The sequence below is a fragment of the Phaethon aethereus genome (assembly GCF_964289735.1).
Source record: "Phaethon aethereus genome assembly, chromosome: 4".
Lineage (NCBI taxonomy): Eukaryota > Metazoa > Chordata > Aves > Phaethontiformes > Phaethontidae > Phaethon > Phaethon aethereus.
Window position 1 is genome coordinate 35,194,490 of NC_138578.1, and position 27,874 is coordinate 35,222,363.

At 39.6% G+C, this 27,874-nt stretch overlaps 1 protein-coding gene across 2 annotated transcripts in view; it reads right to left on the bottom strand.

The window, feature by feature from the left end:
• TNKS (tankyrase) overlaps positions 1 to 27,874 on the bottom strand; it is a gene marked incomplete at both ends in the record, with an annotated part of 135,473 nt that overhangs the window by 59,065 nt on the left and 48,534 nt on the right. For both annotated transcript variants that reach the window (XM_081999713.1, XM_081999712.1), the window contains 2 exons: positions 4,616 to 4,691; positions 5,562 to 5,598. In XM_081999713.1, coding sequence (XP_081855839.1) covers positions 4,616 to 4,691; positions 5,562 to 5,598 — 113 coding nt within the window. The remainder of the gene's footprint in view (positions 1 to 4,615; positions 4,692 to 5,561; positions 5,599 to 27,874) is intronic.

Here is a 27,874-nt window from a genome sequence, read left to right on the forward strand (position 1 = left end):
AAATAATTGCCTATTATTTTTTCCCATGGGATCACTGCCTCATCCAGAGTGCAGGATGGTCCTGTGTTTGGAAAGAACTGAAGTGCGTTGTTTGCAGGCTCCCTTGTTGACTTGTTGCAGAAATTTCCATGGTTCTGGTTTCTAAGGAGCAAGGCAGTGAGGGAAGATGCAGGAAGGAAAACAACGTAGCTGTGGAAGAATTGCATTCTGTGCTGCCTTTGGGTAGTAATTCCTGCCTCACACTAAACAAATACCTGAGACCAAGCTGTTCAGAGGTAACACCACAGTATTCTCTGTTTTTCATATGCTTCACACAAAGTGTAAACACAAAACACAGCTGTAATAGCAGATCAATGGAAACTAGGCTTTCAAATATGAAGGATGCATTTTACTTCACAAATAATTGTTCTGCACTCCAAAGAGCTCAAAATCTCAGACATTTGCTCAAACTGGAAGGAGATGAACCTTGAGAAATGGAGCAAAACAAATTGTTTTTTGAGTAACTTCTGACCAGAGGATTTGGGTTTCCTTGCATGAAGAGAAGGTTTTATTCAACTGACACCTGAGTATTTCAGTGTGTCATGATCTGAGCATGCGTAATGTAGTACAGGAGAAGGATATTTTATACCAGCAAAAATCCAACTTCAAAACAAAAAAAATCCAACTGCCCATTGCTAATAGCTACCATGTCAGGAGGATGCAGTTCACTTTGGAAAGCTGTCAAGATGTGATGTGGGAAGTCTGCCTTGTAGAGAAGAGTTCTCATCTGAATTGCTAAAACCAGTGCTTCCTCATTAGCTCAGACATTCCTGTATTTTTAAACTGGAGGCAACATCAATTTGTTCCTGAAACATCTCTCAAGTGTCCACAACAGCTTTCCAAAGGAAATGAGAGGGCTAAGAGATGGCTTCAACTTAACCTGCAACGATGATACATTCTATTCTAAGCCTGTGTCTTGCCACTAACTACTGGATTTGGTAAGCTGTGACTGTTGTAGCAAGTCAGAAATCCAGCTGCCATGACAAAATACAGCTTTAGCTTCCAGTAGCAAATAGTAACCTGTTGTTTTAAAAGAGTAAAAAAAAAATTTTTGAAAATTTACCCACGACTAGGTCTTGAAAAAGACACGCCAGAGGAAAAAAAAAATATTTGAGGGAAAAATAACAGGGGCTGTAAAGCAAGTCTTTGGAGCCTACATACCTTTACGTAGTCAGACATGTAAATAAGTGGCTTGGCTTTTTGACAGTGTCAAAGTTCAGTACTGTCTGTTAACTTCAATACTATAGCATGTCTTCTAGATGTGATTACTTCTATACTTTACATAAAGACCGAACAGTTTGGCAGAGGTCAGAGGCTGGACACAGTGAAATTTCAGACCCATAGGGAATATGCAGGTGCCCCTGAGCTTTTTGTCTTGGTTCTGTTGTGACAGAGCAAATATTTTGCAAACCAATCTAAAAAGAAGTGACATAACATGCAGATTTTATGTTACATATAACACCACATCCTAACAATTATGTGATTTTCCAGTCTCCTGTTAAAAAAAAAAAAAATCAAAGCAAGACTAAATGGCATGAAAAATGACTATTATATTTTAGCTCAGGGCTTTTTTAAAAAGCAAGCAAATGCAACAGTTACAAAAAAACAGTTCTTGTGAAATCTTACACTGGCATAACACTCATTTGCATACACTGTACCATATAGCTCTGCACTGTATAGCTCTGTACTTGTGCACCATTATTTGTGCCCTCATATATATTCAACAGGTACATAAGCCATTACTTACCCAAAAAACAACCATTACCTAACTCAATGAAATAGTTGTTTTGCTGAGATACTATTGTTAGTTTTCCTTGGTCATCAAAACAAAACCCCACAAATTACACAGATCCTTGGTATGCGGGAATGCTTTAGTTGATGTAAAATATTGTTCTTTCTTTTGCACACACTCCATTTTTCACTCCAGAAAATAATTGGGAGAGTAGCAACAGAGAATTAACCCCCTTTTCAGGCAACAGCTTCAGTAACATGAACATTTCTACGATGCTCATATAATCTAAACTGTGAGTTGGAGGGGAAGAAGCAAGTTCAGTTTTCACTCCTATTCAGTCTTTGACCTCTGTGCTAAATAAACAGATGGAGTGATGGTTATCAGCACCAGCTGTAACTGTTTTAGCAGCATGGACTCCTGTCCAGTAGGAATAAGACCCTGGCTATCTATGTTTTTCAAAAAGGCTTCAAGCAACACACAGAAGGCTGTAAGTCTTCGTTATTTCCAACCCGAGCTGGTTTCAAAACAGTGAGCTATGTCGGAGTTTTCCACCCCTTTTATCTGTTCTATGAAGCACACCCTCACAGCAAATGTGGTGTTTGGGAAATCCAGGAACTCCAGATGTTAGTATACATGGGACACAGAAGAGATCCCCAAGGTAAATTGCATACAGCAATGAAATAAGCAATACTGTGATTGACAATATCCTGACTATTCTGCTATTCAGTTCTAGTGAAATGGGTGTTAGAGGACAACTTATAAAAACTCACACAAAGTATGAAAAAACCCACTATCACTACCTGCTATACAGAAAAAGTAATTACCCATTCAGTACTGGGACTCAATTTCATCACCTACAAAGCTAAATGTTTCCCTTATGAGGGAGGTGCTAGGCATCTCAGAAACGTGGAAAACCGAGGAATGCACAAACTGGAGAAGCGTGTACACAAGAGTTTGTGGCTACGTCTGTACTGTAGAGTATGCATGATGCCGAGAATCTCAGGCCACTCCACAGGGACTGCACTTCCTGGCCCCGATAGCTGTGTTCAGCGTGTGGCCTTACACTGTGATAAGTTTGAGGCTTGAAAACTGAAGGGATCTGAAAAAAAAACCTACTTAAAGCATCAAGGAATGCAAAAACCAACTTCCAAAATGGACAAATTCTCAGCTAGTGTAAATCAGCATAGGTCAATTGAAAGCAGCTGCACCAGCAAAGACTTTCATTTACAAGAACACTGTGCTCTAGGCTGAAAAGTTCACTTAATTTGCAGCACAGCTTAGAATGACTAAACCCCAAGTGATCTTGCACTAGTACAGGACCTGAAAGCTTTGCCTTAAAAATTAAGTATTTAACAGTTATATAGCACACTTGCTACAGAGGATTACCTCACCTTAAACAGTCTGTACACATACAGTGGGGGAAAAAAGCCCACCACTATATATCTGGTAGGCTTCATTAAAAAAAAAAGCTAATTAATATCAACGGCAAGCCATCTTAAAAGGAGTTTTAATAACCACTCTGTTTATCAACAACCAAATACACAAACAAATTATCAAAGTGTCCACACTGATTAGCTTTAACTGCAATATGGTTTCTGAGCTTTGGGTTTAAATTTTCAAACTAATTCAGAGGCTGCAATAATACATAAATATTTTCTACTAGTTTAATATGAATTTTAAAATCTTGCTTTTATTTATTTTTTTTTAAGAGTGATAAATATTTCAGATAACATATCTGCAAGGACTTATTCCTCTCCATATTGACAGAAATCACAACTCTGCCTTTGGCCTTAAATCAACAGTGATGGGGACTCAATTACTCAGTAATGCACTGCTGTGGACCACCATGCTTAATTATAACAACACAGTGCACTATTAATACCTAAACACAATCTCATTTGAATAGTAAAGCCTTAAGAAAAGGGAAACAACGAACTATGGGCAATATGTTTAATCTTAAAATATAGGGAGTATGTAATCAGTTCTGACACAGCTGAATTAAATGGCCTATCTCCATTGATTTCAGTGGAACTAGGCTGTTCCACAACAGCTCCAGAATGGGCAGATGTTTACACTATGCTCCAACGCACTCCACCAAAAATAACGAGAACTATAGAGGAAAATACTCCCATGCTTTTCTCTGAGAGTGAGATGTACTGTTACATGTGAGAGACATTTTTAAGATATGCAGATTAAGAACATTCTGGTACACAGCAGAAAAAAATAAAAATAACCAAGGTTTGTAAATCCAACAGTCTAGACAGACCATCATCTTGATGTCTGTAACATCAAAAAAATCATAGGATCTACTTCTCACTCCGTATGTTCTTCCCTCCTCCAGTTTCAGCCTAATCCTTAATTTAAGTCATTCAAACATCGCTGCCAGAGAAAGTCAAAACAATAATGTCAAATTTAAGAAAATGCAGAAGGTGTTAAGCGTATCAATACGCTGCCAGTCTACGTGGCAGGGTATTAGGAACTAAGCCGAATACCAACCACCTCACCCAGACAATGTTCAAGTGCAAATAACAACTTTCCTCCCTTAGTTATTTTATTCATCTGCAACAGTACATTTTATTTTTCTTATGAAAGGTTTTGAGGTTCATGTTACATGTACGCCAGGGTCTAACATCTAAAAGAAAAGACACATACAAAATCCACATCTGCTGACTGTTGATCTGTCACAACTGCCAGCATCAAGTACAACAGCATTTAATTTAATGGTGAAAAAACATGACAGGTTTTCCCTCCCATACACTCTCTTGGTTTATACATCTATGCTTCCCAGTATGGTTAAATTGGCCTTTCTTGAATAACAGAAATATAAAGCAGGTATTAACTTACCTTCCGCCCATCACTTGCATGGCAGTTCACATTTAAAGGAGTCAATAAAGCCATCAGTTTTTCTTCATTACCACTCCTGTAAATGGAGAGGGGAGGATTATGGAAAGGGGGGAAAAAAAGCCAGAGCTCTTTGCAAAACATTTGCTAAGGAGCTGGATATCAAAGCATAGTATATTGAAATTTGTAATCTGCCAGGGTGAAGATCAGATGGCTAAAGGATCTTCTGAACATTTCAAAACCAAGGGTAAATACAGGAAAGAATTATTAGATTTGCAGTTAAGTGTATTACAAAAGATCATGCAAAAAGACCTCTTAATTTCTCTCCTTAATCTCATCCTATATTCCCTTTATCTAATTTCACAGATCCTTTGAAAGCCATTTGCCAAATTAAATGTTCTAAATTAAATAAATTTTCATAGCATATGGCCCATAACATTTGAAACAACTACATACCAATATCCAGAAAATCTTTAGAAGGGTTAAGAGTCTATATAAAACAGTTTTGTGCTATCAGAAGGAACGATGAAAGCATCTTTGGAATATACGATTGAACTTTACACCTTTTGTATAAGCTTCCTTATGCTCTGTTCTGATAAAGCCTGTTTTCAAAATATATCCTAAGGTAGCAGGAAAAACCCAAAGAAAAATTCCAATATTTAATATGCCCCTAAAAAGAACAGTCACAAAACAATAACGAGGATTTCAGCAAGCTTAAAGCAAAAACTCAATATTAACCTTATAATCACCATAGTGGGGGATTTCAATTACATAAACAGGCTTTTCCATTTGTACCAGACTGCAAAGTCCTAAGAGACTTACGCTAATGAAGTGGTTGGTTTGCATCATTTCATGGAAAGGCAGTGACAAAACATTACTGTTTAAAAAATCCCTTTTCCTCTCCTGCTTCCACCCCCAAAATATGCTTTATATTCTAAGCAGCACTCACCTAGCAGCTTCCAGGAGTTCGTCCTTCTTGTATTCACCTAAATGATTGCAAAATATCATGCTGTTAGCATTTGGCAGAAGTCAGATTAAGAAATGCAGTAGGAAGCAAATACAGAATTAAAACAGAGAAGAGGAGAATAAAGCCCACACCCCGCTGGGTGATGGAGCTGTGACGTTAGCCAGCTTGTGGAGGCAGCATCACCAGTACCTTGGAGACGGGCAGCAAATTGACGCATCTTCTTGTCCAATCCTCAGATGGAAAGGCTTTCTTCGGACGACCAATGACTGCGAAATCTTGTGTCCAGAAACACCGTCCCACTGATAACAGCATGTCAGCGGAAGACAACGTCCCCACCCCCTGCCCTATTCAGTATGTCACATTATACTTGGGAAGCATAATAAATTCTGAGACAAAAGCGAGGCAGTGCGGCTTTTTAAAAGGTACAAATTACCAGTCTCCAAAGCTCTCACCTGCCTATTTGAATAGTAATATTCTACTTCACCAAGTTCTTCAGAAGAGCAGTGATTATTTAAAAAATTCCAAATATTGTATCATCAGCCACTTTCCAAGAAAATACGCATTTGAAATAAAATGCACAGACAGAAGAGCATGAACTCTCCAAGAGATTTTGCTACGAGACTCTGAGACTAGAGATAACCATGAGTAACATTAAAGCAACATTGAGATTTGAAATTCTGAGTTATAATAGACAAGTCAGGAGGGTTGTTGCATCGCAGGATTAAAACTGCATGTGAATATCTCAAAAAGAGCATGGAACAAGATGACCTGCAGAAATAAAGACAGTATTCTACAAAGCTGAATCACGATGATATCGTGCAATACAAATTCAAGGGAATTTCAATTCAGAAATAAGAAAAATAGCTTTTCAGCAGCTTTAAAGTCACAGAGCAGAGGGTATCCTAAGAGCCAAAAGATGCAGCGCTTGAAAAACATACCATATACCACCTGCCAGATAATTAAAGCCTCTAACCACAACGCTATAAGAAAAACAAGATGAAGTTGGCCTGCAAGAAAGAAAAAAAACCTTTTGTGCTTCCTCCTATGTGCATTTGTAATAAGCCTCCAGTGAAACTCCCATTACAGGCGAGGAAAGCTGGCGGGCCATGGGAAATGCCAGATCGGACTGCAGGTAAACTGGAAGGCTCCTCTGGAAACAATATCCCTCAACAAAGAACTTCTCTAGGCCACAGGAGGAGGGTTAGAGTCCTCTTCCATTGGAAACAGCTTGGTACCACACACCCCCCATCACATCTCCTCCGGTTATCACCAGAGGGGGACAAGGACCACAACAAAACCAGCCCTCTCCAGCGCCTCAGGGAGCCCTGTTTAGTTCAGCATCCTGCCTTGACCCAAGGGTAGGGAGGAAGATGGCAAGTACACACAGCCACACACCTCCCACCCATCCCTCAGGCTGCAGTGGAGGCATTCTCAGACAAGGGCAGTATCTGCATCTCATAACACTGGTGAATTTGCCTTTCTCCGGATGTGTTTAATTGATTTCTGAAACATAGTCAGCTTTGGGAATTCACAACAACCTGCAGCAAGGAGTTCCACTATGCGACTGCCACTCACATGACGGGTCTCAACTGAGCAGTTCTGTGTTTCTGAACCCCGGCAATGGAGCAGATGAGTTCAACACAAAGGTGAAGAACTGAAATTGGCATTTCAAATATAGGCCACAAAGGTTAATTTAGCTTTTGGAAGAATTTGTACGTCTGTACAAACTTGATTAAGAAACAAGTAAAATGACACAAAAATATGATTGTCTTTGTCTTGCCGCCACTCTCCGAGTTCATCAGAGGGGGTTCCTGCCCACCACAGGCAATTGCCTTTTCAAGCCATGGTACCTGTTCCTCTTTTTTTATTTTAACGAAGATAAAATACTGAGCACAGTTGTGCGTGTTTCAAATCAACAGTGAGTGAAAAGCTCTGGGCAGCATGTGAGGAAAAAAAAAAAAGACATTTTATTACTGCTGCATTACTTGTGCAACAATGCCAAACAGCTGGATTTCCTGCAGGAGACATATTGGCCTGTATTATATCAACACTTTAGGGACCTAATCAGATTAAAAGGCCTGTTTGCACATTCTGGTTTGGCATTGCATCTAGCAGTTCTAACCAAGCTTTTGAATACTATTAGGTTAGAAAAGTGTAATAACGTTTTTCCTTCATGCTCAGTAAGTTGGTACTTTTAAAACACAAAAGCCCTTTCCTTAAGTACCTTGATTAGCAAAAGCATTACTGACCAACAGAAATGGAAGGCTGTGCCTCTTGATTTAGAAATGTCCCACTGTATGCCTAAGTAAATCAGTTACTTTTACTAAGTGGTAATTAAAAAAAAAAAAAAGGTATTTACAGACACCATTGAAATTCATACAAGCAATTCCTGAAATTCATCACAGCTCTCCCTCACTGTGATATGGATTAGGAAAATATTATCTTGTAATTGGCTAACTTTATTACTCTCAAAGAGCCATCACATTTTGCAAAGCAACACCTAAAATTATGGAGGCACTTACAGCACATCATCAGGCTTGCTAGGAAGGGCCAAGCACGCTCCACAGGGCTCTGCTCTTCTGGATAGGAAGGGGATGAAGGGAAACCCCTTGGCCGCTGGAGCAAGTAGCTGGTGGGATGCCGCTGAGCGGAGAAGAGGGCTGGTTGATGGCATGTGGGAGAAGTGGGTGACGCAGCCTGCAGGAGCAGCTGCTGCTGGCGCAGGCTGCCTTCCCACCAGAGGGCTCTGCAAACGTGGCTAAAGCTGCTTGGCTACCAAGCGTATCAGAGGCCATCCTGCAGCATTTGGCTGCAGCTACCTAATAAAATATTCATTTGCAAAGCTTTTGAAAACAAACCATGCATGCTTGTGGCAGAGATGAATTTCAAGTTCCGAGCTGAAGTACAGGAATACAGACCATCAACCTCACGTAATACTTCTGTTCAAAGAATGTCAAACTGTTTGTCTTGAACCAAGCTAGTAACATCACTTGAAAAGCTCCTTTGGGTGGGTTAGGATTTAGAGTCTTGCAAAAGAACATCTGCAGAACAAAGCGCAGGTAACAGCCTGAATTACCCTTCCAGATCTCTCAGCAGTTGCTAGCTTTGAGAGAAAAACATCCCTCCAATCACAGTATCAATACAGAGGATTTTTGGCAGCAATATTTTTGGCTAGCACAAAGCTTGTCTGCCAGAGTTGTGAAAGTTAACGTTACACCTTGCCACAGAAGATCAAAACCAAAATACAATGCTGGAAACGATTTTCATCTATCTGCAATTCGTCCCTTCAACCACATCGCAGTTCAACCTTTCCTTTCCGTGTTTCATGGCAAGCCCAAACAACACACAGCCACACCCCCAGACACGTCCTGCCACACTGGGTAGGTAAGAACTTGCTGGGCATGCCTCCCTTCTCCATACAAGAGAGCCCAGAGTGACAGCCAGAGAGGCTGCCACTTCTCGGCCCAGCAGCTCACAAGCACAGCACTGGACTTGCTCACCTCCACATGCTGGGTAGCCCAGAGACAGTCAGCCTGAGAATTTCTGAAGGCGAGGACAGAACAGGGGTGAAACAGGGAGCAGAGCACTATACCAAAGCAGTGTCCCTGTTCCTATCTTGTCAGACAAAACCTGGTAGGTAAGCAGAAATTGCTCAGTGTCTGGTGTTCACTGCATCTGATCAAGTTCATTGCTTACAGCTCGCTCAGCATCCGCTAAACCTTTGCTCCCAGCTCCAGATCAACATCACTGCTCCTCGGTTTGTGCTGGACTAGGAAGTCACCACTGGTAACCACAGATAATCACCATTTCAAAACACAGCTACCACCAGGCAGCTAACTAACCTTATCTCTGTCCCTCCAGGAGAAAACCAGTTATCTTCAAGACCTCTGATCAGCTGCTGCAAACTACAGTGACCATAGCTCCACATGCTACACAGCCACTGCTGTACCTGGCCCTAGCTGCATTTTGCAGTAGCTGATTAACAGCAAATGCTTATTAACTATCAGACTTATTAACTATCAGCAACCATTTGCACCCAGCGGTTAAGCAGATCAGTAGCTGGAAGCTCAATTGAGATCTCAGCAGAAGACAGGAGACCTGGCCTTGCACCGAGACAACATGCTGATCAGCAGTCACTTTGAATCCAACTGCAGCAGATGAAAGTAATTGAAAGAACAGTGGAGTATTGCGCTGGAGACATATACAGACATGCAGGAACATTGTATTTGGGAAAATGAAAGACAGGCGTGGACCAACAGCAACAAGCAGAAACCTTTACGGGCTTCTAACGTATTCCTTTCATTTGTGCTTTCCAGCTTAATGATAAAAGCTGCAGCCAGAAAAGCACAACCAGCCTGTGGCAGCTAGCCTTCACGAGCTCTCCTCTACCATCAGCCTGTTCTTGCTGCTTCCCATCTTCAGGGTGCTATCGTCCTATTTTTGTGCTTATTGATGCCACATGATTATGCGGTGTTATGCTGCGTCACACTGAAAATCTAGGTGCAGCATAAATCAATTCTGTTAAAGAGTTACATGGAATAATCAGTCAATCCACTTCTAGCTTTAATTCACTAGTAACCTTTAAATTTTAAACTTACTAGATGAGTCTGTGAAATGTGATCATGTGTTTGAGACAAAAGAAAAAATCTCAAATTCTGGAAAAAAATAACATAATGAATCAATCCTACAGTGTACTTTACAGACAAATAACCCTACATCCCTCTCTTCCAAAGGTGCTGAAATTTCATCTGAATACTGCAAGCTGAAAAATCTATCTGAATGCATGGCATAAATCAACAGTGCTTTTTCAATGCATCTACATTAAGAAACAAAGTGAATTGTTGTCCTCTCCCTCCCTCTACATATCAGCTAATACAGAAACCAGCTGGAGCCAAAATGTCAACTTGGACAAAGCGTTTTTTGCATTATCGTACTATTATGTGTCAATTTGCCAGAGTCAGGACAGTTCCCTAAAAATTAATGTCACACAGATTAAACCAAGCTATTATTATCCAACGTAATGGCAAAAAATAAGGGGGGAGGGAGAGAATCAATCATTGATGAAACTATTTTCAACCAAATTGAAAACTAAAGAGGATGTCAAGTTGCACATCATACAGCATCACAGTTACAAATTTAAATACCCAGAGTACTGATGAACAGTGAAAAATTTTACACTAGCCAAGGGTATCCTGTTTCTGAGATAGGTGATAAAAGGACACAGGCCTGAGGAATGTGCAACTGTGGCCACAGGCTGGGGAGAGAAGATTCACGAATATCACAGAATGGCTGAGGTTGAAGGGACCTCTGGAGATCCTCCTATCCCACCGTTCTACTCAAGCAGGGCCACCCAGAGCAGCCTGCCCAGGACTGTGTCCAGGTAGCTTTTGAGGATCCCCAAGGACAGAGACTCCACAACCTCCCTGGGCAACAAGTGCCAGTGCTCAGCCCTCCTGAGCTCAACTCATTAACTTTCCAGGTGGTGATTTCTTCAGGACCTCCTGTTTCTTTCTTGGCAGCTGCAGGCCTCGCAGCACTGGAAAGTGAGGGGTGAAATCTTGCTCCATTAGAAAACATGGCAGCTCTACATTTGACTTTGACCATGTGCAGACTATGGGTTGTTATTGGCTGCCTACCCTGAAAACCTGAACTACCACTTTTGAAAATACATGTCCTACACTAAGATTGCCAAGATATTAATGAACAGCCCAACAGATTTTTTTCAAATAGGCATTCACAATTATCCAGCAACACAGTGGACATAGGCTCTCCAGCACAGCAGTAGAGACAGCAGTCTCTCCTTTTTCCTCATTTAGATGTTTCTGGTGCTTTTCCAACCAGGCACTCTGCTAGCACAGGAATGCATGGGGCTGCTGAGAAAACGGGATCAGAGCCCTGATGCAGTTGGGGGGCTGAGAACTTGTTTTCCCACCAAATTCCTTACTTCATCCAGCTCAGCCCATGGCCACTCAAACAGGTCCCTGAGAATGAACAGCCTGGACAAGACAGTGCAGAGAAGAGGAGAAATGGAGACTCTGCATTTGAGTTGGCATTGCTACAAAGCAAGCAACCTATGGACCAGAATCCAAACAGTTTAGCAAAGAAATAAACACAACAGAAATAAATTAAAACATACTTTTTCTCTGACCCTCTAGCACTTCACAGACTTACAAGTGAGCAATGAGCTGATGTCCACATATGCTATCCTTTTTAATCCACTGTGATCTTTGGAGTAGTTAAACAAATTTTAAAAAGTATTTAAACAAATATTCAAGTTATAATCAGAGCAGGAAACTTTCAGTGCTTGTGACAGACTACTAGGTGGTTTGGGGGGGCAGTGTTGGGTTTTTTGGTTTTGGAGTTTTGTTTGTTTTTTTTAAAACACCATTTTTCTAGCAAACTGAAATTTTATTTTCCATGTGGCTACTTTTGGAAGGGTCCAATCACTCCATTAAAATACTCAACAATTCCTTCTTTTCTATTTAATTTTTCTTAAAAGTAAAGCAACAAGTGAGACTAAAATACGGAGTTAAATCAAAGCAAGGTATTTTTACCATCCAAAAAGCACAAGGTTGTGGGAATAACCACCTGACACAGCAAAAAAAAAAATCCAACACTAAAAAAAGGGAGTACGTTGAAATAATATTCTTTGTGAAAAGGCACGTATAACTAAGAAGTACAAGGAACACATGAGAAGGAAGAGGAACAAAAAAATAATAATTTCAGATTTTACTATTATAGTCCCTTAATTCTCACTTGTTTCTCACAATTTCTTTATGGCTCTTGCACTTGTCCACTCAGCTGTTTCTCACAAGTTAATGGGCTGATTTTATAAACTGTCTTTTAGGCTCAACCAGGAGCACAGCAAGGCCCTAATTTCAAGCTCTTGTAACAGATTAAAAACACCAAAACAACTCTACTATATGCAATAGCGGCAGAAAAGCAACTCAGGAGATAATGTCTCCAAGAACAGACAAGGGGGAATGTTACTAAGGAGGAAAGGTTTGGTACCTTGACTCTGCCTCTTCTATTGAAGATGAGTCAGGAACTATGCATGCAGATTCAAATTAGCCATTTGAAATAGAATTTTAAGAATTGAAAATGGCTCAGCTAATAGTGAAGTGCTTCTAGGGACATATTTTAAAGGAGAATGGGAATTACAGAAATAAACAAATATATTTTTGTTTTGGCCACAACTCCACCAAACCACTGAGCTAGCAGCATTGGAACAGGCTGTCCAGGGAGGTGGTGGAGTCACCATCTCTGGAAGTGTTCAAAAAACGTGTGGATGTGGCGCTGCAGGACATGGTTTAGGGGACATGGTGGCGCTGGATTAATGGTTGGACTTGATGATCTTGAAGGTCCTTTCCCACTTTGGTGATTCTGTGAAATAAGTCTGACAAATCTGCTAAAACTCATTCTGTTTAGTGTACATGTACAAGTAGTTTCAGTTGCTTCATCTTAGTCCATGCTACTCATATAAACACCGTTTTTTATTTGTAGTGTGAAAAACATATTATTTTCAATACAACTGTGCTATTTCAGAATGCTGTATTTTTCTTGAAGACTACTCTCATCTGTCAAGTTCTTCAGACAGAGACTGGAAGAGGAAAAAGAACTACAGAATTTCAAGAAATTGGTGAAAAGATGAGCCTCAACCCCTTCAGTTTTTCCCCTCACCAGTGTCTTTTCAATTTTTAAAGGTTTGGATTTTCTTCCCAAAGTTCAATACTCATGAGATCTCTCGTGAAATACACATGGAAAAAGAAACTTGATTGGTTTTTTCCCAGAGCTCTTGAGCCTTCCCCATTGCCCACCCCTTCATGCCTAGCACAAAGGAAACATTCCCATGGCTCTCTCTCTTCCCTTCATTTCTTGTATTGATTCCAGCTATCAGCAAAAACAAACCTCCACTGTAATTCCCACTACTCCAGCCATGCTCCATATTAATAACTAATGAACTGTGCTATTCCATTTTTCCAGCAACTACTTTTCTCATTTCTGTACTATGTCTACATATCTATTTTCTCTCTGGGATTTCTAGGAAAGCTTTCCAAAGACAAAGGACTAGAAACTCTCTTTGTTAAAGATTTGAGTACAGTAGATGTGGACAGATAGCCAAGTAGAATATCCAGAACTGAGCGGGAGAAATAAGCTACTTTCATAATAGTGCATCCTTTTCAAAAGCCATCTCTCTCCCCTGTCCTTCCAAACAATCTCCTCAAACAGGGAAATTATTTGATCTCCCAGAATATCCTCTAAAGAGAAACCACTGAAATGCCTGTTTATAATTGACACAAAACATGGAAGAAAACTAGCAAGGAAAAAAAATCCCACACCCTCAGGAAAGCCATACTGTATAAAAGCAAGCTCCAAAATTATGCTCCATCATCCAATCTTTCTCTGGAAAGAACTCTGGAGTGAACATGAGCAGACTAAATTTTACAGCTTCCGATTCTCCCATTGTAGATAAAACATGCTAGCAAGCTGGGGACACTGTGCAAATCTAAAGCTTAATTCAAAATTGAAGCATTTATTTTACCCCCAAAAAATCTATACTCTCTTAGATACAGCAAACTACAAATTTTGTACTAACAATTTGTACAGATTTAAAGAAGTGGGGTTTTTTTAATGTTTACTAGGAAATGAATATGAGAGACAAAATGAACATATGTGCCAAAGTATTTTTTTTACCAACTTTAAAAGTTTTTTACTGAACAGTACAGTCCTTCCTCTGTACGTCTGGAGCTTCCCCATGTATCTAAACTTACACTACAAACTTGAGAAAACAGAGGTTTTCTCTGCCACCCCTTAAAAATGCATGTGTGTTGCCACACTTGCCATGCAGCATATACCCTGGAAGGAACTCAAATCCAGTTAAGTAACTTCTCTACCTCCTAGACAAAAACCACAAAACATTTCCTATGCCTGCTGGGCCACAGAGTAGCAAGCAGAGGAAGGAACTCCTTTGTAACTGGAGGAAACAGAGGGCAAACCGGCCGCACACACAGTAATGAAACCACCTAGCTGTATTTTGGAGGTTAAAAAAAACAATGCTGCAACATTACCTTTATTACAAAGAGCAGCGATATCATTAAAAGGGAAAAAAAAGAGTCAATTTATTTTTATGCAGCACTTAAGCAAAGTACAGCAAGTAAATCCTTACCAAAAGAATGTCAAAACACAGGTAATAGATTTTGTTATAATGAACAATTTAGTCATGCCAAACAGGAAACTAATCTGTCAACAGTTCAGTTTAAATATTTTGAAAATTATACAATTCCCTACAACAAAAAGAAGGTAACAAAATAACCCAACCACTTCTCCACTTCTATTAAAGCCATATAACAGCTCAAATAATTTTGCCTTGCTGCTGCAGGCAACTCTCCCCTTCCCGTGGGTTTTTATTTGCCAGGTAGAGTAAAAAGACAGTTGGAAAATACGGGAAAGCCTGGTACAATTTGAGGGAGGGCGGAGATGGCAGCATGACTGGAAATAGGATTTGTGGATTGATACAAAAGGCTCATGATAGTACCCCAGAGCAAAGAAGAGCCGTGTTTCACTTGTATACATCCTTCCTTTCCCTTACCTTTCCCATCAGATCTTATGATATAGGGAATATAAACTTAAAAGTGACAGTCCCCTTTGTTTTGTCTCATTTTTAAACACGATCTTTAATGCCTTTTGGGAATGCACATTTGCACTAGCAGTGATCAGTCACAGCAACTCAGATCACGGTTTGCCTCGGGGTGGTGGTGTGGTCTCTGGGTACTCATTCAGGCAAAGAACTGCTCTGTGCCCTATGTATGACTAGAGGTGTTTTATAAGAGGAAGGAAAGAAAGTTTAGATTTACGGAAAATGTTCAGAATCTGAATCTGCAAACTCTTGTCCCCATTAAAAAAATCTCTATCAGAGCACCAGCTGGGGGAAAATGAATTTGTTATTTACATACAGGCACTTTTTGCTACTCCTGCTGGAATAACGTATCACAAGATGGAAATACAGCAATAATAATGCCTAATGCCAAAATGCAGGAGGTCTAGCTGTGAAGGGTTACATTATTTACCAACAATGAAAGAATAATTAAATACTACATACACTTAAGTCTTGTAAACATTTTCAGTCCCTTATATCAACCTCATTGTTTTAAATACTTCGCTAGTTAAATGGCTGATAGATAATAGGATTACACATATGACTTCTTCAAAAAAAATAATTCGTTGCCCTAAATGACAATATGGTTCACTACGAAGAGTGGAAACAATGCAAAACAGGACTAAAGAAGGCTGATAGAAGGAAAGAGATACTAACTCATTAAAGACAAGAGCTTTAGTTCACCAGATTGCTGTCATGTTTCATCTCCAAAAGAGAGCATTCATTCTTCCATTTTTCATTTATGCACAGAAAGTTTCATCTAATGGAATACAGGGCTGCCTGTTCAAGAGATACCCTACACAAGACGGCTCTATGGAAACCAGCCACCAGTTATATTCAGTTATATTCAGACACTGTTGATACATCATGTGCACTTTATTTCTATTGCACTGAAAAACTAAGTACCAGGACTTCACTGTCACAGGTATATCCATGAATAAAGCACCTTCCAAACCAGATGTTCCCTCTTCATTGTGGGCCAGAAAGGAAATACATAAACTGTGTGTACCCTCAGCATGACAACTCTGCAGTTGCGAAAGGTAGTTTAATTACATTCTGCATGAACTGGGGAAAAAAATACTGCTTTCCACGCTCAGATTCTTCCAGTAATTCTCACTAAATTTAAAGACCCTGCTTACCTCAAATAATTCAAAATATAATCGGCCAAAAAGTATTCCTACATTCCTCATTCATGACAACCATTAAGGATCTTAAATATCCCCAAGAAAATACATTTAAATGATCCTCTTATTAAGTAATAGGATTACCAGCAGCTCCTAAACCAGCCTATTTTGCCAATGGCTTTATTTCAAGGCTATTCTGAGGTATGCTTCATTTTTAACTTCCAGAAAAGTGGTATTTTAAACCTCCATTTGACCTAAAAATGAAAGAGGACCATGCAAGAGTTAATGCGGGTTTTCTCTACTGTGTCTTAGGTGTATGAGTTCAGCATGAGCTAACTCATTACCACTCCTTCCAGAAAGCACATACTGTCAAGGAGAAATAATACTGTTACCTACCCCAGCACCAGCTTAGGTTTCCTGCTGATCCGTTTCTGTTAGAGCCCAGCTACTGATGCAGGAGATGGTGAGATCTATTTCTCAGAGATCTGGCTTCCTGACACTGACTCTCCTTTTTGCCATCCTCTGCGCATACCTCAGCGGAGCAGAGCAAAGATGGGTTGCAAGAGAACCGGATCCGTCTTCAGAGAGCTGGACAATGAAAACTGCAGGGAGGAAGAACAAACTCCCAGAGAAAGGACAGCTCTTGCTGGATCTCATTATGCCATCCAAACAGTTCTAGCATATATGTCTAACATAACGTTCTTTACTACAATCAAAATGGTTTTCGATTTGGATGAAGGACACAAGGCTGAAAAGGAACAGGTGAGGAAATATTTAAAGGGAGGGACTACTAAAAGTTTCTGGTTTCCCTTTTTTCATTCTTGACCCTGGCTGTGGGCTATCTAGGAGTCATCGAACAGTGTAAGACATCAGTCTGCACCTGGTTTTTGTCAACACAGTTTTTATATTTACCACTTTGGCCCAAATAGAAGGCTATGCTTAGATACAGAAGCCCTTGAACATTCTTGAACATACATGTGATGATTCACTAGAAAATTTCCCTCGAAGAATCAGCAGTATTCTCTGCCCCATACTTGGAAGTATGGTGATTTTAGGGAGGGATTCCTGGCCAGCAGCTAAGCAGCAAACAGTCACACTCCTCTTTTCCTTCCCCCCTTTCTCACCTCCTTGAAGATGCTGCTCCTAAGCTTAGCAAACGGAGAATATGCTAAATGGGAAGGTACAGCCACATATGGTAAAAGCCACAATGCACATTAAGTCATAAAATTATTTTCCCTCTGACTTGCTAGCTCTCCAGGAAGAAAAAATTCATCTGCCATCTTGCAGTAGTGCAGGCAGACAAAAGTGGGTGGATTCTTGAGATGGAGCTACATTTCCCTGCCAGTGATCAAGCTCAACACAACTTCAAGACAAAAGAAAGATCAGTGAAAAGGCAAGGTTTACTGGGCAATTAGACCAACAATTTCTACAACACTGATGAGAGGTCTCATCTAGCTCCCTGAGGATACCGCATCATTTGAAAAGGAATAATTTAAAATATCTGTCGTTCAGATTTGCAGGGAAGATCAGCTTGAGTTGCAATGCAACCACAGAAATGTTATTCTCTCCATTCTTAGACAAGTATTGGATTTAATACATGAATATGCTGCTGACTTTTTTTTAATGTCTGTCTTTGCTCTTTCCATCCCTCTAGTTTTATCATCAAACATATATATATATATATGTTTTTTTTTTTCTTTTTACATGTAAGAAAAAAAAATTATTGCCTTTTACTTACTGGAAACTGGAAAAGTTGTTTGCAAAAGATTTTTTGCTACAATTGCTAAAACTTAAATAGAATCTGTACACCTCCCTGCAAAGGAAAAGTTATTTTCCTGTGTTCTGTCAGAGAAAATGAATCTTATACTGCTTGGGCAATGGGTGACAAGAGACTAACCAGCAAAGCCACATATGAAATAGTATATCATCAAGAAAATAACATCTCTTCACTCAGGTCTGCTTTGCCCCCTATTTTTAGAATGCATAACAAGAACAAAAAACTAAGTTTTTCTACAACTGCAAAATGGACACCCAGGTTTTTCGATGGTTCTGCTAACTGGCAGCAGTCTCTCTGCACCAGATTATCTGTTCAATTTCAGCAGAGAATTGCCTTTAGCAGGTCAGATTTACCCTGCAGGCAAAGGATAGCTGAAATTTTGACTCCGAGCATTCATTCCTGCAATAGCCTGGCCACAGAAGGAAGTCCTTCCCAAAGGTTGTTAATTCAGACTGACCACACATTGAAGCGAGGCTACTCCTGACTGGGCTGTTTAATAGTGGATGTATATCAAGACACCAAGGTAGCTCATACCCTATCTCACTCTTGGGACAGAGTACTAGACACTCTACCATTCCAGTGAAGTTGGCAGGAGGAGTTCAGGGAGGAGCAGAACACACACTGACCTGCAAACAATTTGGGCATGTCACTGACTGCAAAAGTAAGTAATATTTAGCTATAGGAGTGATGGTGCTTAATCCTCTAAGCAGAGTATATTGGAGTTGTAATTATTATTATTAAAGTAGCAAGAGTAATATGACCATCAAGAAATAGCTTTTATTAAAATATTAGTAAAGGCTGGAATTTATTTAAAAAAAAAAGATTCAAATATAGTCAGTTCTCAGCTATTCACAGAGGAGGTTCTCAAGGCTCTGCCTTCTCCATTGCTGGTAGCAAGAGAGCTGCTGAAGCAAAGTGCATATTTTATTGAGTCCAGCTCTCTTCACAAATCTATGCAAAAGATTTTCAGAAATTAATAGACCAATTTCCCTGGATTTGATGCCATCTCATGTTTGTTTTTTATTACTTCTGTCCCCTCCCACGTTACCTTCCCAGAAGCAGAAGTAGACTGCGTGTAGAAACTTGGGGGATTCTGCACAGAATCAGTCCTTTGTCATGGGAAGCAGCTGCTGTAAGGGTGACAGTGGTAGATGTGAGGATCCAAGACATATTCAAAAGTACAGATATGCATCATAGGTTTTTTTCTTCTGTCTTCATAACAGTCATACTGACAAGCTCCTCTGCCTACAGTCACACTAGGATTATTCCCTAGAACAGCTGGCAGCCTTGTTCGCCATTTAAGTCATCTGGCTTGGCTTATATTAGACACATAAGCATAGCAAGAGGTGATGATTTTGTTGAAGATGGCAGTCAGATGAAAGTTGCTAGTAATGCTGCAACTCCACGAGTCTGCTACTTGTGTAAGGACAGAGCTGCTTCCCTGCTCAAATCAAAAGAATAAACTGAATCATGAATCTATGCCAAAATATTCTTGCCATTGCACAAAATAAAGTTCAGACAAGAAAAACACTGTATTCTTAAAAGGCATGCAAAAACAAATTTATAGAGCATAGAAGGAGGTGAACCATGATGCTCTATAGCCAATCAATAATCAAATGAAATCATGTGCTGAAAATGCTACTGAAACAGCAGAAAATACAGAAGGTTTCATTTCAAAACACAAGGGAATGCCCTCAGAAGAGTAAAGCTCTCACTTCTTAGGTGACCAAGGGAAAATACAGCACTAAAAGGAAACATGCCATTCAAAAATCTGTACCCTACAGAATAGGCAACTATTTCAAAATATGTTCTAATGACATTTCAAAATACATGCTTCAAAATGTTATAGCATCAGTACTGTTATCTCAATGCACAGTGCAGTACTGGACCATGTACAGCTTCTTCTCAAAGAATAGATATCTGACAAAAAAGAATGGTATCTATGAATAACAGTCTCATGGAGCTATCTTCTGGATACTTTTTTTTGTTTGTAAATTATTTTAAATGGTCCTTATGTATTGAGACAGGGAATTACCAGTCCCCTTCCCTGCATCCTGCAAAAAGTCTCACATCATTGCTTATACTCTTTGCAGAGTAAAATTCCATACTTGTCTGTCCCCAACATCTGAAAAATGATGCTGTTCTCTCTGGAATACAACACTGCTCTTCTGACAAGAAGGAAGCCATCAACCACCAGTCAGTTTTTCAGCTTCTCTTGGCTCATTCACACACTCTAGACTGGTACCTTGCCATCTTAATTTCATTCTTGAAAGATGCTTATCTGTGAAGTACTACAGACATTTCATTGCTACAGACAACTAGCTGCAATTTATGGATAGAAGAGACAAGCTCCTTCATGAAGAAATAATGTGTTTTTAATGTTTTACTCATTCTTGCCTTGAATGCTAGGCTGAAGACAGAACATCCTTCTTCTCCACTTGGCAGCACTGTTTTTCTTCACACCAGCTTTGCCTCAGTTTTTAATCAGTATGGCAATACAGAACATGAAGACAAAAGAAAAATAGCACTATGTATGTAGAAATGGAAACTGCACATCACAAAAGGAAAAGGGAGTTGAATCTGCTCCTATCTGTGTACCACCCAAGAATACTGAAGGACCCAGCACATCATTTTTATTGAAGTCTTGGTAAAAAAATTGTCATAAAATTTACCATTATAGATGGTATTGCTAGTTCAATGCCTCCTTTTAAGGGGAGATCGATTCAAGCAACTTCAGATCCACGTGCTTGACCTCAACGGCAAGTACAGGTCAAAAACAATTCTCAAGGAAAGATGACAGACACAATATGTGTGTCACAATATGTGACAGTGACAGAAAGGTAAATTACCCCAAATAAACCTCTGATGCAATTACTGATGGTTAAAAGAAAAACACAGGATACCTTATCCATGCAGATACTTGGGGAATTATTATTTCAGATGGGGATTAAGATATTCATTCAGATTTCAGGAATGTCAACGAACCTGAAGGAAAGATAAATCGGGTTATCCTTGAAAGGCAAACCACTGGGCTGAAAGTAGGTGGGCAGCCTACTCTGTGTCTTGAATTATTTATTCTTAATACCTTCAATTCAGTGGTATTACCATCAATTCATGCAGTGACCTAGCAGGGTTCATCACTGCATTAGCCACAGCAGTGTCAAGGCTGCCATCAGACTGAATTACAACAGCAAGGTTAAAAAAAAAACAAACCAAACTGATTACAAACCCAACCAAACCCCACAATACTGTGACATGACAAAGGAGAAACAAGTAATCCAGAACAATCAACATCCAAGTTGTCTGTCCCCATCAGAGGAACTAACCAGGCCAGACAAGGTATGGGGATTCTGTGTCAGGGGTCACTACTATAACATTCATTTTTCTTCCAACAGTGCAGCCTGCCAGGAAGCCTTTCACACATCACAATTCTCTATTAGTCCTCATGGCTTTTGCATATTTACACTGAAGAGCCACCTTTTTTTTTTCTTACTGGATTTTCATCATTAACTGCTCAACTCGCTGTGATAGCACTATGCCTTTAACTCTGTGACTGTTATTTGCGCATACTTTAAGAAAAACTCAAGCACCATTCATAATATATTTTTACAAATTTTGCTGAACATTCAAGCTCAGATCATGAGGCGAGGCATTTTGTATGCTCTGATACTTTGACTGAAGGCCACTTATCTCTCTTTACTTCACAGCTGCATTTAAGCCTTCCTCTAAATCGGTGGAGACAGAGGACTGGAAGATCTCTGTACACTAAGTGTCGTTGCTGGCACTGGAACTAATAATCATAAAATGGCCATCAAAACCTTTAGGCTGGAAGTTATTAGGTTCATAGCTTGTACAGGAATGATTTCTGAACTGGGCTCTCAGCAGATGTTTTGTCCTCAGTACTCTTCACACTTGCACACTAGAGCACTGCAAATGTATTAAGCTGATTATATGTCATGACCATCTGTAACAACACAGGTCTTAAGACTTGAGGATACAGAAAGTTCCATGGGGTTCAACCTTCTCTGCTTCAGTCTTAAAAAATTGTCCTCTGTTCCCCTGTTTTTTATAGCTCTGATCCTCAAACGTACAAAGACTTGTTCACTCTGCTCTGGCAGTGTGAAAGAATCCTAAACACACTAAAGTATGCTTAACTTCAAGTATGCATGTGAGCAGCCCTACTGACTTTGATACACGTCTCATGTGCTTTGTTGAACTGCAGCTACAAAGGACTAGCCTCTTTTTTTTTTTTTTTTTTTTTGGTAAAGAAAAAGTCCCTTGCTCTTCAGCTCAAACCTGCACTGGAATGAATTCTCGCCTGCTGCCCTGTGCTGTCATGCTCCACTGCAAACAAATACCTATTTCAATACATGTCAGATTACCATTGGTCTCAAGGAAGACGGTGCTACCTGCCTATCATATCTCTGGACCTCTTTTTGCATTACCGTTGCCTTTTTCAGAATGCGGAAACCAAGCCTGCGCGCTAGTTCAGTCATCTGTTGTTCAACTCATAATTTTGCCTTTTCAGCAAGGCTGACTGAGCAGCTCAAACACCAAGTAATGCTCTACCTGGTGCCATTATCACCACCAACCTTCCTTCCTAAAATGGTTTACACATGCATTGCATAATGGTGGGGCAGCACAATAATAATAATAGTTATCAGCCTGTCTATAAAGCACTCAGCACTATAGGAACAATAAGCAGCTGTGAGTACTGAATTATGAAAACCTGGACTCTTTCTGCATCGTATGGGGTGCCAAATCTTCTTCAAGTCAGACAATCTAGGACAAGCACTTCTTTCAACTTCCACATGATGCAGACTCAATTCTGTCAGGCAGTTTCACTCCAAACTTCTCTAACCTATCCTTGTTTGCCAAACAGGGACAGGTGCGCTTCAAACCTCTGGAGATAGAGGAAAACAGGGAAAATAAGGACTTGATTCATACATAACTTTCTCAAAGTACATAGGTAGTGAGAAACCTAGAAAGAAGCCATTCTAGAGAGAAGTATGGCAGGCAAGGAAAAGAAACAAAACAGGACAGAGACAGAGCTGGTCCAGGACAAGAGAAAGAATGGTTACAGAGAGAAATTATTTTAATATCGAGAGACATTAAGAATCCTCCAGGTGAATTAAGGTATACAAATATTTCCTTTGTGTGTAGCAAACCTTGCTGAATACCATCAGCATTTATACAAACAAAGTAAAATATTTAAAATAGCGACTTTGCATCCAAATCCGTTGCAAGCACTTAAGACACCCTGGGCTATGCTCATAAAACACTGTCCACTGATAAGTACATTGTTACAGGTAAAGTTCTTCTATCTACCTTCACCAATAGTAAGACTGTGCTCAAAGTAGTCTCTCTCTCACAAGACTGTACCTGAGAAGCAGGACTTTTAAACCGTATTGATCTGACAGCTACGACAATGCAAGCATACACTCATTTGGCAATGACAAAGGTGAACATATTCAGGATCTGGTGACATTCCTCAAAATCTTCACCCCACTGAACAGTAGCAATAGTCACTGCACCTGCATACGTCCTTCGCAAACACCTGCAAAGACTGGAGGAATAAGAGTAATAGCAGCATCACAACCTACAGCAAACACCTGTGTTTATGCAATATACAAATCGCAGCGAATTCATACTGATGCCATTCCTCAATTTGTTAAAAAAAGCTTTGATTGCTACAATAACACAGAATAGCATTAGAAATAGCATGGCAGGATCAAAAGAATTAGGGACAATAAATCAGTCATTAACAGATTGAAAAGGAACATGATTGAAAAAAGGTAATCCTGTAAGAAGAAAGTACCTTTAGCCACACATAGAAACACCTCTCCTTATTTCTGCAAAAGGCAATGCCAATCCGTAAAACTACTGTAAAATTCTGGATTAGCTCAATGACCTGGAAGAGTTTAACCAGAGGGCTGTAACAAGAGGGGCTGACAAAAATCGCTCTGATATTTCTGAAATTTGGTGTAATTACATAAGCATTTTATTCTAGATCGGGAGAGGGCTTTCAAATTAATCTTCATCATCCTGAGTTACTGCAGTTTTGTGCATATACTGTGGCAGCCTTGGAGAGCACCACATGGATGTCATTCAGAAAATCCACAGAAGGATGCACTCCAAATGCTTATTTAATGCACTCCAACTGCTAGTGGGTGCTGAGTCCGCAGGACTAGACCAGACTAGAGTTACCCTGGACTAAAAAAAAAAAAAACCCAACCAAACAAAACCAAAACAACTTAAAAAAACCCCAACTATTTAGGGTTGTTGACAGGAGCATACCAGGAGCCCCAGTTACTGGCTAGGACAGGAAAAAACCCACAGAGATCTGAGCCCAGGTTGCCTGTGCAACTTTAATTCTGACACTTCTGAGAATGTTCATGTCTGACTTTCAGCCTTCAGATATTTCTACAACTTTCCTGCCCCCCAGCCCTATATGCCCTTCCCTAAGAGTTTGGTTTAATTAAAGCAAACCTACAGGCAAACAGACAAATTTTTAATCATGCACTTCCCCACCAGCAGTTTACACGTGTTTTCCAGAGCACAGGTATAACAAGTAGCAACAGTGTTGGATAAGTGCTTCTAAATGCTGTGATTGACCAAATGTCATTCGCAACATTTAGTGTTTTTCCTTGATAAGTGGAAGAATCAAGAAATGGCAAAAATGCATCAGCTTAATTTTTTCAAAAGAGAAGCTGCAAGCTGACGTCAGGAAAGAAATGCAAAGTAAATGCAACTAAAACTCTGTTTGGGTCTACACAGCACATGAAACAGTAATTTCAAGTTAATTGCTTCCTTCATTTCAAATGAATATCCCTCAAACAACAGCAATTAAAAAAATCATCCTTGTTAACTGTTTTATTGCTCAAAGCACTTCACTAAAGATTACTTAACTCTATACACCGTATTTAAATCAAATGCATATTCTGAATAGGTCTTTAATGAAGCATTCTAATATCATTCGCTTTCAAAAGTTTGGTAAATACTATTTAGACTTAAAGCTTGCTGGTGTGTACTTGCATGGTTTCCTCAATCTCCACCATTTCCACATGTGGTAGCATATTCTGGTGTATAACTGGTACCTTAAAGAAGTAAACTGGAACAAATACTTCCTATGGCAATGAAGTCTCCAACTTTCAGCTGTAACCTGGTAAGTAGTTCTTTGGAGGTTTCGCAAATGAAAATTTTCAGAAACTTACAGTTTAGTGGACTTCCACAGGGGCAGCTAAAGGCACCACTCTGAGCCCAGGACAAGCACCTGCCAAATTCGACGTTCCGGCTCCAACCATGAATATATTGAAACAATTAAACAGAAATACTTGATTTCAAACACTGAGAAGAATATTCATTCTTACTCTTTTGTCACTAAATCTTTTTCACTTTTGTTCTTTAACTGTAAGATGATGAAACACTTGATCATCATAAAAGTATGCCACTCTGCAGAAAAAAGCACAAGATATATTGTCACAAAAGAAAAACACAAGCAGTAGCACCGCCCAGAGAGATTGTGGAGTCTCCATCCTTGGAGCTTTTCAAAACCTGACTGGACATGGTTCTGGGCAATCTGCTCCACCTGACTCTGCTTTGAGCAGGTGGGTTGGACTAGACGGTCACCAGAGGTTCCTTCCAACCTGATAGTTTCTGTGATTCCGTGATACCAACCAGTTTTTAGGTCTCAGGTCTCCAAACCATGAAGTACAAAAAAGACATAAATCCATTAACTTTGATGGTAGGCTTAAATGAAATGTTAATAAATGAATCTCAGACATGGCTGGCTCTTGGGTAGTTTAATTTCTTTGTTAAACCCAAAGGCAAGTGACAACTAAGAAGGAAGAAATGAGACCAAGCAGAATTGTTGAACTAAATAATTTCAGTGCTTTATTTAAGCAAACTTGTCCGAACAAACCCATAGCAAATTCCAATTTAAACAGTATGGCCTAACGACACCTCCTTGCTTTAGCTATCAAGTATGGGAAACCAGGACAAGCATTTATGGGGTCAATGACCAGAAAACACAGTAAGAACATTGCAGCAACAAAAGAGACGGGTTCAAATGGAGAAGACATTTTTCAGAAGCCTTTCAAAAACATATCTTTGTAGATCACAGCATGCTGGCATGAATCTGATAAAGCAGCCTCATGCCAAATAAAGTCTTTTAAGTACCCATGATAGTCTCATAAGGGCAAGAGTTAGCTCACCTAAATCTGATTAAAACACTCACTCCAGTTGCCTCGTAGCAAGTATTTTAATTGACTGGTTTGTGCACCTGGCCTGCTGCAAGGATAAAATATCTACAGCAAGGGGAGACAAAATACCTACCCTACAAATCTTCTTAGACTTAACACTTTTGAGTATCTTTGAAGCAAGTTTACCAGACTGAATACATGACACACAGAATACTAGTAACTCAGGGAAAAGGAGTGACTCCTGGTAAAAGTATGCCACTCTGCAGAAAGAAGCACAAGATACATTGTCACAAAAGAAAAACAGAAGCAGTAGCACCACCCTGAGTCCTGGGAGCTGGACCTGGAAAAAAATTCTCTTTCAGCAGTCTTGATGGTACCTGAGGTACTTCAGAGGACAACTTGCTTTCCAGGTCAGGATGGTTTTTGGCACACTGATATCTATATATTAACCGGTCCTACCTCCACTGCAAATACACTGGTCTCTTGTCTCCCACAATCAGGTTCTCTTCTTGCACCAGAAAAAGCCACAGGCTCTGTAAAGCCATCTCAAGATCCCTCTCCTACTAATCCTGGACATCGAAAAGTTACAATAATAGATAGGAAACCACATGCTTCCTAGGGACCTCCCATGGAGAAAGAGGGAGTAGAGGGACATTTTAGAAGCACACTCATGAACTTCTAAATTATTATTCTGGCTGTGATGCCAAAATCCAGAAATTATTAGCTAAAGTACCAGCTCTGAAGCCTCTGGAAAATGACACACACATATTACATATTGGGGCAGGAATAACGCCAGGAAATAAAATTTCTGGTAAGCAGTCGCACAGTATGACATTTTCCTTACCCATTAAATACAGTACTTAACATTCTCAGTTTTATTTATATTTGTTCTTTATGGAGGAGGAGATGTTTTCGTTAATGTAGAAATTGCTATCTTAATTAGCCTAAAATTTTGGTTTTAGTATTATAGAAGTTTTTGTTTAGATAAATATTAACCACCACTGCTGCAATGCCATGTGAAATCTAGGCACATTTTTTTAAATGCTCACCTGATTTGCAGCTGGCACTGTAAAATAAAACGCAATAGAGACTACTAAAATTCACAGCAGTGAACTATACCAAAAATGATAGTTGCTCGTCATGCACACTAACAAATTACTATTACATTCTGCATTTATGTCATCTTTGAGGAGCTGAAAGATCATGCTACTTATAATGGCACAGACTTTGTCTTTAATAACAGCTAAAACTCTCAAGAAAATCTTATGAATTACTGCAGAAGTGAAATATTTAAATTTTTTAGAATAGCATATGTTTCTTGCAAGGACAGATATGGCTTGAGAAAATAGTACCATTACTCACATTCAGGAGTAATTCTTTCGAGGGTGCAAATCACAAATATTTAGATCATCTTTCATGTCAAACTTATGCAGCAGCAAAATACTTTCCAGGACAGATAATGTAAAACAAAAGACCCAATATCCCCGTTTTAAAAATATTTCCAAAAAACTACATGTAAAATGCAAAAAAGTAAGTTG